Here is a 15,266-nt window from a genome sequence, read left to right as displayed (position 1 = left end):
ACACTCCACGCAGGAAGGCCATAGCTAAGATTCGAACCTTGAACCTCAAGAGTTTTTAGACCCCAATATTAGATTTGGCGGAGGCATCTTTTGTTGAATTTCAGGTATAATTCTTTAATTAAAAAAGATATCATGATCAAGAAGAAAATCACAAGGGCCACGTAATGTTATAAAGAGAAATTATGTTAAGTCCTAAATAAAAATTTTTTTAAAAAGTACAAATAATTTATTTGTGTTTTTGTATATCTCGAAAAATGATACATTTTAGGTACAATGAGCACTTTTTCACTCAAGTCACTCAACTCAACGTCCCGTCTGCCTACAGTGACACGCCCCCCGCTCCGCGATTGGCTGGAGAGTAAACAACTGTGAACGTCCCGCTGCTGGCAAAACAAACACAAAATTGCAAAATACAGGCTGGGGGGGGGGGGGGAGCAAAGTCACCACCACATACTAACAGAAATCCAGAGGTGAAGATCGAGAAGTTTATGTTTAAATATCCTGTATTTAAGAAGTGTTTATTTCCGAGTCAAAACGATTTCTCACAAACAATGGCTGATAGTGCCAAGAAGAGGGTATATTCTGCTACAAAACGTACAGCAGATAGTGTACGCTCGAAAACAAGAGCGAATTTGGGCTTTTCCTTTACCCGTTTCCGAGCCCTGAAGGAGAGGCTCGGGCTGAAGAGCGACGCCGAGTTGGCCTGCATGCTGTTGAACGGGTAAACACAGAATGTTAGCCTGCTAATTTAGCGACATGCTAGTTGCAATCCACAACAAGGTTCAAACTTTGCTTGTATCATATTTATTTACACAGGGCAAACGGCGAAGCTGAGCAAATTAATGCTTCTCTGGCTTGTTTGGCGTGTCGGTACGTGCCATTGTGTTTGGCTGATGTGTGCAACTGCAATTTAAAGTTATAGTCACCAGAATTAAGACGCCGGTAGACTGCTTACATGCGTGTAGAAAGCGGAAAAGAAAAAGTAGCTCGTTTGCACGAAAATATACCAAAAATATAAAGAAATTATAATAAGTCAATTGCATATATCGACTGAACACGCTGGAATGAAATATCGATATTTTGGTATCGATCCGCCCGTCCCTAGTATGTAACTCCCTGGTTCACACTCCTCATTGTTGAAACTAATAAAGTGTTTTCAATCTATGTAGTAATAAATGAATGTGTGTACACGCCGTGTCATGTGAATTGAGGTCCTGTAGATGGCAGTAGCAGTTTAGATGCAGATCCAACACACACTCGTAACCGGAAGTGTTGTCTGTATTTGACGTTCGACAGACGGGTTATGTTTATTGTTTTGAATTTAGTCGGGTAATTTTAATTTATTTTTTTAAATTATTATTTTTTTCCTCAGTCTTGTTCCAATTTGAGTCCTTGCATGATTTGGGGTGTGAATGGGCACAGTCCAATGTCAGGTTATTGTCTCTCTATGCCGTAATGTGTTGGTGCCGCTATGCATTATGGGAAGCTACTGGATGTCAACTCGAACTTCTAATACGCCAATCAAAAGCATATTTGTTAGTGTATTTGATCACACTGCGTTTTAAATTCATATATGTATGCAATGTGATTTGATGTGTGCGTATCATTGTTAACGTGTTTAATAAGCGAAACCGTCGCTTCACATGGCGTGCGCGTGAATGACTGTCGTGCTCGCGCCGCATCCAACTCATACTTACCTGGCAGGGGAGATACCATGATCAAGAAGGTGGTTCACCCAGGGTGAGGCTCAGCCATTGCACTCCGGCTGTGCTGACCCCTGCGAATTCCCCAAATGTGGGAATCTCGACTGCATAATTTCTGGTAGTGGGGGACTGCGTTCGCGCTCTCCCCTGATCAATATGTGAATAATAATACATGGGAAAAATCAGGATAGGATGCACATGAGTTTGCTCCGCACAGAAACACCCTGACCGTAATTTAAAAAGTACTTCAGTTGTAGTTAGGAATAATTATAATAATTTGAAGGGTTCTCGTCCAAATTGATGAATAGAGGTAGTTCAGCTCCACTACGTTAACGGCGATCGAGTGCTACTGTCATTTTGCCAACAAGCAGGAAACAGGAAGTAGTCAATAGTAGCCAATAAGTGTCTTTTTGTCAAAATGTTGATTAAACGGCTACTCTGTTTCAGCCACAGCATTATACCAACCGAGTGTTATTGCAAATGACTAATTATTTTCGTCAGTTAAAAATCTATTCTCATACGGCAGAAGGAGTTCAGTTTATTTATTCATCCATGGTTTAATGCCGAATTCTATTGGGTCGACGTGAAGCACGTGACACAAAACATGCACAAACACACGAACATCTGAAAACATTCACATTAATGTTCAACACGTTCGATGCGTTGTTTGGCGTGTCGGGTGATGTGTGTAACCGCAACTTAAAGTTGTAGTCTCTGGAATTGAGTTCTTGCCTCTGACCCTTTGTGGGTATCGCTTCTCGGCCTTTTGGCTAAGATCAAGTGTAGTATCTGTTCTTATCAGTTTAATATCTGATACGTCCCCTACCCGGGGACCATATATTAAATTGATTTTTGGAACTGGGAGATGGAATAGGGGCTTGCTCCGTCCACTCCACGCATCGACCTGGTATTGCAGTACTTCCAGGAACGGTGCACCCCCTGAAATTGTCAAATAAAAACCGCTAGAATTTTGGGATAATTCGGTACTTATTAAGTATCAGTAAGCCATTTAGATTCGCGTATGCATAGTAATAGAAACGCGATGTTTACATTATGAGGTGACGGGAGCATTTTAGATGGACATTACGGTGCAGTGGGTGCTGCACCAGCCTTGTTGGAGAAGGTTAAACTAATAAAGTGTTTAATCTTAGTAAGATATTCATTTGTGTGCAACTTTTGCTGTCATGTTATTAAAAGTTTTGTGATCGTGACAGTATACATGTCATGTGAATGGAGGTCCTGTAGGTGGCAGTAGCATTTTAGATGCACATCCAACACACTCCTAACCGAATGTGTTGGTCTGCTTGTGACGTCAAAAAAGCATTACTTGGATATGTTCACGTGATATGAAACCATCGCTTCACATAGTGTGCGCGTGAATGACTCTCGTGCTCGCGCCGCATCCAACTCATACTTACCTGGCAGGGGAGATACCATGATCAAGAAGGTGGTTCACCCAGGGTGAGGCTCAGCCATTGCACTCCGGCTGTGCTGACCCCTGCGAATTCCCCAAATGTGGGAATCTCGACTGCATAATTTCTGATAGTGGGGGACTGCGTTCGCGCTCTACCCTGATCAATATGTGAATAATAATACACGAGAAAAATCAGGATTGGATGCACATGAGTTCGTTCCGCACAGAAACACCCTGACCGTAATTCAAAATGTACTTCAGCTGTAGTTAGGAATAATTATAATAATTTGAAGGGTTCTCGTCCAAATTGATGAATAGAGGTAGTTCAGCTCCACTACGTTAACGGCGATCGAGTGCTACTGTCATTTTGCCAACAAGCAGGAAACAGGAAGTAGTCAATAGTAGCCAATAAGTGTCTTTTTGTCAAAATGTTGATTAAACGGCTACTCTGTTTCAGCCACAGCATTATACCAACCGAGTGTTATTGCAAATGACTAATTATTTTCGTCAGTTAAAAATCTATTCTCATACGGCAGAAGGAGTTCAGTTTATTTATTCATCCATGGTTTAATGCCGAATTCTATTGGGTCGACGTGAAGCACGTGACACAAAACATGCACAAACACACGAACATCTGAAAACATTCACATTAATGTTCAACACGTTCGATGCGTTGTTTGGCGTGTCGGGTGATGTGTGTAACCGCAACTTAAAGTTGTAGTCTCTGGAATTGAGTTCTTGCCTCTGACCCTTTGTGGGTATCGCTTCTCGGCCTTTTGGCTAAGATCAAGTGTAGTATCTGTTCTTATCAGTTTAATATCTGATACGTCCCCTATCCGGGGACCATATATTAAATTGATTTTTGGAACTGGAAGATGGAATAGGTGCTTGCTCCGTCCACTCCACGCATCGATCTGGTATTGCAGAATCTCCAGGAACGGTGCACCACCCGAAATTGTTAAATTAAAGATGGTATGATATTAAGTTGTCTGATTCACTTAAAAATTCTCAAGCGATTTAAGTGAAGACAACTTAATTTTTAGCAAAAACTGCGCACTCGAGAAAACCACAAAAGAGCCATTGGTCTAGGAGGCAGTGTGCACCACAGAGTTGTAAATCTGCCCTTACACCAGGAGAAGAATAAGAAATAGCTAGTGACGCAACTTCCGGCTCCCGAATTGATTATTCGTTGGCACTTAGCTGGCCGGAGCACTTGAGAGGAATGATAATGATCTACTATTCGCCGCGTAAAATGTATCAGCAACGCTAACAACATAGCGTAGTGTGCGGAAAACACTACACATGACGTGATAATTTCATTTTTAAGCGGTAAAGTTTCAATTTGCATACCTGCTCTGCCCCGGCCATTGTGTTTAGCTAGGTAGCTAACATCGAACGCGAACGAAGGATATGAGTGTGTAAGTAGGCAAAGACAATGATTGTTTTTTTCATTATTCGTGTAAGATTGAGTGGGCCGCCCCCTAAACACGTCCACGTGCTCCGAGTAGCCTGCAGTCAAAACGATTCTTTTGAACCGAGTTGGGGGAGAAGCGATTGCTTTTGCACAAGTCATTTTTCAGTTTAGAAAATGAGCAGTTGGCGAAAATGTGTGTTTGGCTGTGAGACGTTTAGGAGTTTGTTCGGTATTCCTAAAAAGAAACCTCTTCGCCAAAAATGGTTAGACTCTATTGGGAGGGTTAGGATAAAGAGTAAAAACATCCAGCAGCAGTTTGTCTGTGATCGCCATTTCTCGGAGGACTGCTTGGTGAATCTTGGCCTGTACAAAAGCGGATTAGCCATGAAATTACACCTTAGAAGTGACTCATTTCCCACAATCGAAACTGATGAAGAGGGCGGAGTTGTTAGTAAATCAAACTGCGCATCAAGAATTTGGCCGAAATTATGTGCAGAATTTCCACCTACAGAAAATAAAGAAATGCCCATCCCTTGTTTGCCAACAACTGGGCACAATACTCACAAACAGGAGCAGAGTGAAGGAGTATCAAAGGCTAAAAAGGATGAACTAGATAGAACCCAAGACGAAACGATTAGTATGTCCGGAGGAAATGCCTTTGAAAGGTTGAGGGATTTCAGAGACCTGAAAGGATTCAAAAGCGATGCGGAAGTAGCAACATTTCTGCTTGACCGGTAAGTTAATCATTAAAAATAGAAATCGTTTTTATCATTAAAAAAAAAAAGAAACGTAAAAACATTTAGTGGTCAGTCACGTCTTCTTTCTCTGAGCACGACGAAAAGATCTAAACTGGAGTCTGATAGACGACGGCAAAAAACAAGAATTAACATCGGACCAGCATTTGAGCAATGGAGAACACTTAGAGCTGCTCTGGGTATGAAAAACGACCCGCACTTGGCTCTGCTTTTGCTTGAAAGGTAAGAGCTACAGTACAGTATTAAAAAAATCTACAAGCGTGCACGTACTCATGCGCATAGCATGCACGAGCTCCACGCAGGTTGCAGTTACGCTTTTAGGCCAGAGGTGGCAGTCGCGAATAATAAAAAAATATCTGCAATGCATCTTTTAAAGTGTATATATAAAAAAAACATACTAACAAATACTTGCCGCAGTCAATTTAATGATTTTTTTATTTTATTTTCATGCTGGACTTTGTACATTGTTATCAGTTAGCCTGTATGTTTGTATATGTACAGTATAGCCTATATGGTATAGGGAACTCTGGTCCTCAAGAGCCACTGTCCTGCCTGTTTTCTACGTCGGCCTCGTCCAACACAGCTGACTTGTATCATCAGCAAGTTCTGTAGAAGTGTCTCTCTCTCGCTCGCTCTCGAGCATTCACAACCGTATCACACTGAGCAGGGTTTTTATTTTTTTTGTCCTCAATTGTCATTTCTTTACAGATATGAGAAAACTAGAGCGGCCAATGCTCCGTCAACATCTCTGAAATTGCGAAACACAGTTAGTGCGGAGGAATCAGACAGGTAGGCATTGTTTTCTCTGCACAGCTTTTCAAACAATAATTGTATAAAATATTTGTTGCCTATGTAAAGATATCTTAACTCATGACGATTCCAGCCTCGGTGCGGAGTCTGCAGTAATAAAGTTGTACTCACACAAATGTGCACAGCTTTGCATGTGAAGAAGGGAGTGTGCAGTTAAAATTTTCAGCCACATGGCAGATGTGATTTGTATTGCCATTTACTGCATTGAGCAACTTTAAATGTTTATAGCAACATTGGATTGTGATTAAAAATGTGCAAAAAACAGTTTTTTAGGGGCGAGAATATTTGAATGTCATATTCTTCGTCTTATGTTATGTGTTGATTGAATAAAATAAAGAAAGAAAACCTAATATTCACCGATCGGTCATTCACATCGGTCGGCTGATTGAGGAAAAGACAGGAGGCAGAGCTGGAGGTGGCAGAGATGAAGATGCTGAGGTTCTCTTTGGGAGTGACCAGGATGGATAGAATCAGGAAATGAGTACATCAGACGGACAGCACATGTTAGATGCTTTGGAGATAAAGTCAGAGAGGCCAGACTGAGATGGTTTGGACATGTCCAGAGGAGAGATAGTGAGAATATTGGCAGAGCGATGCTGAGTTTTCAAATGCCAGGCAGGAGGTCTAGAGGAAGACCAAAGAGGAGGTTTATGGATGTAGTTAAAGAGGACATGAAGGTAGTTGGTGTGAGAGCAGTGGAAAGCCGAAAGGAAAAGAAGACATCGCTCGGCTGATGAATTGGTCAGGCACGATTGTAAACTATGCAAATTCTCACCACTGTGCTTTTTCTTTTCAGCGTTTATTCCAAGGATGCTCAAATGTATTACCAAGACGTCTTGAAGAAACTGAGTGTAAATGAACTTAAAGATGAGCTCCGGCGCCGCGGCCTGGACACCAGCGGCTTGAAGCCAATCCAGTTGGAGCGGCTTTTGACCGCACCGAAGGAGGACGCCCGGGCTAAGTCGCCGGACCGACGGGAGGAGGAGCAAAGCCATGACAGGAGAGCGGGCAACGATGGGGACGAAAGGCAGCAGCAGCAAGGTAAACCACCAGTTGACACTTTTTAGATTTTGTAGAAAAGAGCATGAAGTCATATGTTGCATGTGCCAATGATTACAAGCTTTCAAAGAGAAAACACATGTAAATACCAACAAGCAGAATTAAATAGTCATTCAAGTGCAAAATGAAGTTGCATTTTTATTAACAATACATTTGTCATGAAGCTGGGAAAAAAATGAAATTGTGAGTGAGGATCACTGCTCTTAATTTAAGTTCTCATCCATAGCCATTTACTGGGCAAATCAAATAAAATGTGAAATGAACTCATCAGTGACTTGGCACATCTAGAGGAAGACAAAGGTAGAGATTGGAGCGGCTGCCATGAGCAAGAGGACATTAAGCCGTGCGTCAACTGCGAGCCGTGCGACAGTCAGCTGCCGTCCGACCTCGACCACAGCAGGTCGGATTTGAACATCGACGCCAACCGTCCCAAAGCAGCCGCCATCGCCGAGATAGACGTCAAACTTGAACCAGAGGAGGAGGAATATGTTCACATCAAACAAGGTGCCTGACATACAATAGTTTATTTTTTGTTTTATTTACCTTAAGCACAATGAGCTAGATTGTGAGGGATTATTATTTTTTAGTTAATGAGGAAAGCTGCCATAGAAAAAACACAAATCTTTGAATTTGTTGATAGTGAATAGATAAAGAGAGATAGGTTTTTATTTTGTTCCCCCCCAGAGTCGATAGAGTCCATCCACGACCACAACAAGCTCGATTTGGATAAGGACGCCGCCCATCCCAAGATGGCTGCCATCGCCGAGATAGACGTCAAACTTGAACCAGACGAGAAGGAATATGTTAACATCAAACAAGGTGTGTGACAGTTAAATTCCAGACGCACGTTTAGACGTTTAGTTTCAGTTTTATTTGCAGTTTTATCTTTTTGGGCTTGATGCCATAAACACTGTTATTAAAAGAAGAAGAGCTTAATATTGAAATTTAATAATTAATCAGACACAGGGTTTATTGGAGGACAAACCGTTTCTGCTTGAATTTAAGGGCATCCGTTTATGACAGCAGCGCACAATGAGCTGTTATAATTTTATTTTGAGGAAAGTTGCCACAGAAAAAAAACACAAATCTTTGAATTTGTTAATCGCGAATGGAAAAAGAATAATATGTGCCCCCCCCCTCCCCCCAGAGTCGTTACAGTCCGACCGCGAAGACAGGAAGCCGGATTTGAACATCGATGCCCCACACCCCAAAACGGCCGCCATCGCCGAGATAGACGTCAAACTTGAACCAGACGAGGAGGAATATGTTCACAACAAACAAGGTGCCTGACAGTTACATTCCAAACGCACTGGTTAATTTTCATTTGATTTTCAGTTCTATGTTTTTGGGCTTGATGCCATAAAACTTATTAAAAGAAGAATAGCTGGAAATTGGAATGTAGTTATTAATCAAGAGTTTATTAGAAGACACACAGTTTCTCCTTGGGAGCCAATTGGACAGCCTGCACATTAAGTGCGATTGTGAGGGATTATTATTTTTTTAATTAATGAGGAAAGGAGCCACAGAAAAAAGCACACGTCTTTGAATTTGTTAAAAGTGAATAGAGATGGACCGATATGTTTTTTTCAGAGTCAATACCGTCCAACCCCAACCACAGCGAGCCGGATTCGAACATCGACGCCAACCATCCCAAAACGTCCGCCATCGCCGAGATACATGTCAAAGTTGAACCAGACGAGGAGGAATATGTTCGCATCAAACAAGGTGGGTTAAATTCCAGACACACAGTGATTTATTTTGTTTAATTTATCGTTTCATTAAAAGAATAGCACACTAAGCTTTCAATTTACTCATAAATAGAGAGAGACAGGTTTTTTTTGTTTTCTTTTTCCCCAGAGTCGATACCGTCCAAACTCAACCACAGTGAGCCGGATTTGAAGATCCACACCAACCGTCCCAAAACGGCCGCCATCGCCAAGATAGACGTCAAACTTGAACCTGACGAGGAGGAATATGTTCATATCAAACAAGGTGCATGACAGTTAAATTCCAGACACACAATGGTTTAGTTTCAGTTAATTTATCGTTTTACCTTTTTGGGCTTGACGCCTTAAAACTGTTATTAAAATAAGGAAAGCAGAAAATTGAAATGCAATTATTAATCAGAGTTTATTGGCTGATAATCAATTTCTGCTCGGTGGCCAGTTTCTTTTTTTTAATTATTATTATTTATTTATTTTCATCATTGCTCTCCTTTTTTTAAAAAAAACAAATAAATTAAAAAAATTTAATAAATGTTTTTTTTTTAAATATATATACATATACACACATATATATATATATATATATATATATTTTTTTTTTGTATGTGGGTGAGAATGTGTATGTGCGTGTGTGTGTGCGTGTGTGTGTGCGTGCGTGCGTGCGTGCGAGCGTGTGTGTATTCATCAGTTCACCTAAAGCCCATTAAAAAAAAATCCCATACTAATAATATAATATAATAATAAATTGCCAAATGCAGAACCATCAATGTAAGTTATCACGATGTAGTGGCTCTCGCTAACAGACAGAATTAAGTAACCAGAATTAGGTTAAAAAAGTCTATATACGTAGACCATGCTTCTATAAATTTTGATATTTGGTTTTTATTTGAGGCAGATATTTTTTCCATCGGTGGCCAGTTTCTGACAGCAGTGAGATTGTGAGGTTGTTGTTTTTTTTTAATGAAGAAAGGTGCCACAAACACAATTCTTTGAAGTTGAATTTTGTTTTAAAGTTAATTAAAAACTAAATAAAAAAATTCTTAATGTTTAACTTTTACTTATCTTTGAATTTTAAACAAAATTAGAAAGTGCAGAGAGTTCCCAGGGTCAGCAGCATCTCTTATAAAATTAACTGAAATTTTAAATAAATAATTCCTTGAAATTACCACAGTTTAAAATCAATCTATTATCGGCTGTCGGATTATTCAAAATGGCCGATGCCAATATTCATCAAAATGGTGATAATCGGGCCGGCCGATGATCCATCTATTCCTTAATAGTGAATCCCAAATATGTGAGGGATTACTGCATATATTTGAGACAGAGCCTCTGTTGGGACACAGGTCGACCTTCGACATCTTTCATTACAGAAATTAAAATGGAGGTTGAAGATGTACCGGTGGCAGTTGCCAATAATGGGTGGCCAGAGCCGAAGTACGAAAATGATGGCGGCAGTTCTGCCGTTCCGGTGAAAGTGGAGTCCGAGAGAAGCAGAACCCACGGCCGAAAGCGACCACATGAAGAGAACGGGGACTTCAACGACAATAAACACTGCAAGGAGCAGAGGTATTCCTTCATTCATTGTCCAAAAGTGAACGTCTGAATAGGAAGTTTGATGGACCGTTTTTCTCCTCATTAAAAAAAAAAAAAAGTGTGACTGAGTTGGCATGACGGCTTCAGAGCGCGGAGTCAAGGGGATATATTTTTGTGGGTCACGTGTCATTGGGTGTCGGCATAAGATGCTAGACGAAGTAGCTTCCGTTTTTCCAGGTCACAGGAATTTTCAGCGCATTTTGCAGACACGCCCACTGTGTTTGATTTTATTATTTTTTCACAATTCTGAAGCTATTTTTTTTGTCATTTCTTCAACTCATTCATCTTGGCGGTGTCATTTAAAAAAAACGAAGATACAAATTGTCACATGCCACACCAAGCTATTTTGGTCCAAAATGCCTGGCAGATGAGATGGCTGGATGTGGCATTAATATTCAAAATGTAAACAAGCATTGCACTGAATGACTTGCCGTTCTTAATTTAAATATGCAAAACATCTTTGTGCTGATTGCATCGCTTATTGCAACTTGCATTCTGCAGGATATCAACAACGGCGGAAATTGTACCCTACGCCTTTGACCCGGAGTCTGAAGAGGAGACGGAAGGAGAAGAACCGCCACCACGTCAAGCACGTCTAAAGATGGACGTTTCAGAATGGTAATGTGATTTTTGACTTACTTAACTCATCAAACTTGCAGGTTGGGTATATGGTTACTATGCATATATGGTAACTATGCACCTCTTAGTTAAAAACTGAGTTGAGCTCAGGGCTTTTGTAAGGACCGCCCCTAAACCATGGCCTTGTTAGCCACTTTGTAACCAGTTTGTCAGTTTCTCAAAATAATACCAGGGATGTGATTTTTCCGCTAATTCGCGGAATTCCGCTTTTTTTATCTCCCCCCCAAAAAAAAAAATTCCGATTTTTTTTTTTTTTTTTTTTTTTTTTAGTAGTTCATTGTGTATGCACATGACTCCGACAGATAACATCTTCTGCTATAACAAAGACATTTGTGGTATGCTCTAATATGAGTTACTTTTCATTTGGTCATGATACAATTATTTGTTCATGAAATTTGAACTCTTCAACATTATTTATGTGTTAACTTAGTAATCACATTAGTTAGATATGATGATATTCTCAGTGATAGTTTTTAAAAGCAAAGGCAGTCCAATGTTTTTGAATGTAACTGATTTTGAGTTGACTAAAACTGCCATTTTATATGGGATAGTTCAATATACATTGAAAATTTATGCTGTTGTTTTGTCTATTTCTTTGTCATGTGAAAACCCATGAGCTCCGGGGGGCTCCGCCCACCCTTGTCCCCCCACCAGGGCACTGCCCTGGACCTAGCTGGGTGCCAGCGGCCCCCAGACCCCCGGCTAAATTTTCAGATAATTTCACTTTGGTCAAATCACATCCCTGTAATACATTTAATGGCAATAACTTAAAGTCTCCATGTAAACCCGGCTAGTGACTCCAATACTGTGCCTAATATGCATTTTATTGATGCCTGACAAAAAAAATAATAAAATAAAAAAATATATCTTTTTGCTGCAGGTGCACCTGTGGCAATTGCTGTACAATGCAGACAGAGGTAGAGAATGTGTGCTGCAGGGAGTCACCAATGGTAAACCAGTGCCACAATGAGTGATATTGATTCTGTTTTGGTTGTATACTTCCATTAAGATATTTATTTCACATCTGACTGCACAGGTTGCCAAAAGAATGGAAGAGATAGATCCAGCAGTAAACTGCATGACCCGCCACCCAGGATTTATTCCAGTCTGCCTAAATAAATATTCCCTGCAAAATGCCCTGAACATTTATAAAGCAGATTATGGGAAATTGCAAGTTAAAGGCTATAAAAGGTAAGTGAAATTGAAAGAATGTCTACAGTCTACAAACATTGATTGAACAAGTCTAGACACAATTTTGTAAGTTTGTATTGTGAAAGTCACGACATTTTGAACAAACTTTACGTCTGGTCAGAGTATATTAATAATTACTGTTATTTCCTGACAGCCGTTTGAGGAAATTGGCATGCAGGTCATTTGTCAGCTGGTGCTGGGGATTTCTTGGAAAGGAGGTGCGTGTTGCTATTCCCTCTTGTGTGGTCCAACGCATTCACAGGCGGTTTCCGATACAGCAGGCCAATCCTCCTCTCTCCAACTAAAGCATGAAACGCGCCGCAAAGGCCCCGTTTTTTCGGGTCTTGTGTTCATGTTGGGTGACAGCTCAAATTAAATGTAAGCTTTACATTTCAAAATTGTTCATCACATTTGTGATTTATTTTAATAAATATATTTTTACAACTTGTGGTTTTATGGTGTGTTGGTTGTGTTTTTACTGGTTTCATTGTAGTTGTTTCTTTTTTTTGCTTTTGGGAAATTAAGTTTGCATGTTAGTTTCCCGAAAGTTATCCTGGCATGAATATAAACCGCGTTTTCGACCTTCATTACCAACACGTCTCTAGATACAGCACCACACATACGGGTCCAAGAAGTGGTGGAGGAACAACGTTTCATGGTTTAAAAATGGATAAAAAGTGAATGTAAATGACTTTTTTTAAACTACATTACCCATAATTCTTACGTTAGCTACGTCACATTAAAGCACGTCGGCGATAGTACACCCAATGATTGTACTCGAACTTGATTTTCGTCATAAGTTGGCGTTAATACGACTATCTACTCGAAGGTGGTGATTTTTTTGTTTTGAAATGACGAAAATAAAAAGTAATTTTAAATAAAAGTGGTTAGAACTCGCTACAAACGCAATTCCCAGCGGTTGAGGTGGCTGGGCGGGGCGATGTGGGCAGTCGTTAGAATCGTCACGCTTTCTCCTTTTTTTTTGTTACCCGCGAGGCTAGCGGCGGAGGAGGTAGGTCTCGACTTGAATTGCACAATTCGTCGCAGAACTTTGCGTGATATGTTTTTGTTATTTCCCCACGTGAACACCTCACAAAGTGTGCAACTTGCATGCTAAGCCAATGCACTTTTGCTCATGGCACTTTTCAAGCGGTAAAGTTTCACATTGCGCTCAATGCATTGTACCGAAGCCTGTGCTAAGCTAGGTGGCTAACATCGAAGGCGATATGGTCGAAAACGACCAACAAGTGAAATTATATCTTTGTGTAAGTAGTTGCCAATTTTGTTTGGTAACGGTTGTAAATATGCTAGTGGATAAGTTACCCCCGTTTATTTACGCGGTTGCAATATTTGTAGCCATGTAGCTAAACTGCAAACGATAGTATGTTAGCCTACACAGGTTTATACCAACACATCGTCACATGGCGGCCATCTTGGGACAGGGCTGCTGGAGCACTCATAAGTTGAAGTCACAAAGTTACAGTCAATGTAGCACGGGCTTTGAATTACCTGTAAATTGCTAAACTCGCCCAAAATCTCAACTGATTTTCATTTTTGTTGTTGATATGACGCTAGAGATGACAGACAATTTTGCTGCGTTAAAAAAAACGATTTTAAAATTAGGCCTGAAACTTAGCAACGTCGATAACTTTATAATAAACCATTACATTTGTAAATTCGCAAATAATTCAGCAAGCTACGAGTGGGTAAACAACCCATCATACCACTGACAGTGTACCAGAGCAGTCCCCTGTCCTAAGATGGCTGATCAGTGACGACACTGCCTTGAGAACATCTACTGTACTACTGGTTTATATATTAGGAATCAACATGAACTAATTGGCTCATCACAGCTGAAGTCAGAGGGCAGCTATTTTACGTTGTTAGGTTTTCGCAGAAAAAACTCACCTGTGTGTTTAGCGGATAGCAACATAAAATGGCTGTCGGCTTTACTTTTAGCGGACGACGACGAGTAAGCGGCATTGTTCATTCAATTCCGTGTTAACGCTTCACTAAGTTCAACTCAACACTAAGTAAATTTACCAATTTAATCTCTGCGCTTTCTCTTTGCAGCCTTTGTAACGTACACACTCACACATGCCTGGCAACGCGATGAGTTGCAGCGTGATGAACCTGAACATTAATGAACTGAAGGCTGAGCTCCAGCGTCGCGGCTTGGACGCCACGGGCCTCAAGGTGGAACTGATGGAGCGGCTCAAGGCAGTGCTGGACAAAGAAGCCCTCGCAAAGACACCGGGCGGAGGGGACGAGGAACAGGGTGACGAAGGGGACGAAACAGAAGAGAAGCAAGGTAAGCGACTGCTACTCGTGATTGGTTCATTGATGAGTTCAAAATTAGTATTTGGGTGATCTTAGCCTAGTGGGGGTCAAGGGAAGCATGCTGGGCTGCCAGGTTTAAGCTGGGGGAAAGCCAGCATTGAAACTGACTTATTGAATAAGGCAAGGCAAGTTCATACACAAGGCAATTCAATGTGCTTTACACAAGGAAAGGCAAGACCTATAAGCATCAACAAACACAGCAGTTAACATTCAGCGCAAAAAAAAAAAAAGAGAAATCAAAAGTAGGTTACAATATTTACCACATTTGCGGGGTTTGTATTCACGTTTTGAACTCATTTGCTCCCCAAAACGTATAAATACGTGTCCCAAAGACGTATTTATACGTTTTTTTTTGCTAGAGCATAAAGAAGGCTTTGATGTAGCCTCTCGACTGCAAAAAACGGTTGTAGAAATGGTAGTTGTTTCACAAACGACCAGCAGGTGGCAGCAGAGCATAGGAAATGAACCAGGCCATGTTGAAAAACCCTCAATTACTCAGCGTTCTAAATAGATTTGTGAATAATGATGACATTTAGCTATATTCTAATGCTAATTGCTGCAAAACGGAAACAGATAGAAATATACTTTTTTTTTCTGACGAACAAAGAGGCTTGATCTTTCTTT

The 15,266-nt window shown here is 40.7% G+C and overlaps 1 protein-coding gene and 4 non-coding genes across 9 annotated transcripts; all 5 read left to right on the top strand.

The window, feature by feature from the left end:
* The first annotated feature begins 536 nt into the window (after positions 1–536).
* On the top strand, positions 537–12,607 carry LOC144052679 (uncharacterized). Of its 5 annotated transcripts, none has more exons than XM_077566955.1 (14): positions 4,255–5,265; positions 5,362–5,508; positions 5,995–6,075; positions 6,893–7,137; positions 7,444–7,659; positions 7,840–7,974; positions 8,303–8,437; positions 8,746–8,880; positions 9,013–9,147; positions 10,223–10,445; positions 10,974–11,090; positions 11,992–12,061; positions 12,148–12,302; positions 12,457–12,607. In XM_077566955.1, the coding sequence occupies exons 1-14, from the start codon at positions 4,706–4,708 to the stop codon at positions 12,605–12,607; spliced, it is 2,505 nt and encodes an 834-aa protein (XP_077423081.1). In that variant the 5' UTR covers positions 4,255–4,705. The 5 variants fall into 5 exon arrangements, with proteins under 5 accessions (XP_077423083.1, XP_077423081.1, XP_077423082.1 ...); XM_077566956.1 differs by having other exon boundaries at positions 4,257–5,265; positions 10,250–10,445; XM_077566958.1 differs by having other exon boundaries at positions 4,257–5,265; positions 5,342–5,508.
* Positions 1,690–1,853, top strand: LOC144052721 (U1 spliceosomal RNA). Its single transcript, XR_013294276.1, has one exon. It is a non-coding gene; the product is annotated as a U1 spliceosomal RNA (small nuclear RNA).
* Positions 2,454–2,644, top strand: LOC144052739 (U2 spliceosomal RNA). The gene has a single exon (XR_013294293.1). It is a non-coding gene; the product is annotated as a U2 spliceosomal RNA (small nuclear RNA).
* Positions 3,114–3,277, top strand: LOC144052727 (U1 spliceosomal RNA). The gene has a single exon (XR_013294282.1). It is a non-coding gene; the product is annotated as a U1 spliceosomal RNA (small nuclear RNA).
* Positions 3,878–4,068, top strand: LOC144052746 (U2 spliceosomal RNA). The gene has a single exon (XR_013294300.1). It is a non-coding gene; the product is annotated as a U2 spliceosomal RNA (small nuclear RNA).
* Positions 12,608–15,266: the final 2,659 nt, after the last annotated feature.

This window comes from Vanacampus margaritifer, chromosome 5, assembly GCF_051991255.1.
Source record: "Vanacampus margaritifer isolate UIUO_Vmar chromosome 5, RoL_Vmar_1.0, whole genome shotgun sequence".
Taxonomy (NCBI): domain Eukaryota; kingdom Metazoa; phylum Chordata; class Actinopteri; order Syngnathiformes; family Syngnathidae; genus Vanacampus; species Vanacampus margaritifer.
The sequence above is the reverse complement of the archived record's forward strand: the minus strand, read 5'-3'. Positions and strand labels throughout refer to the sequence as shown.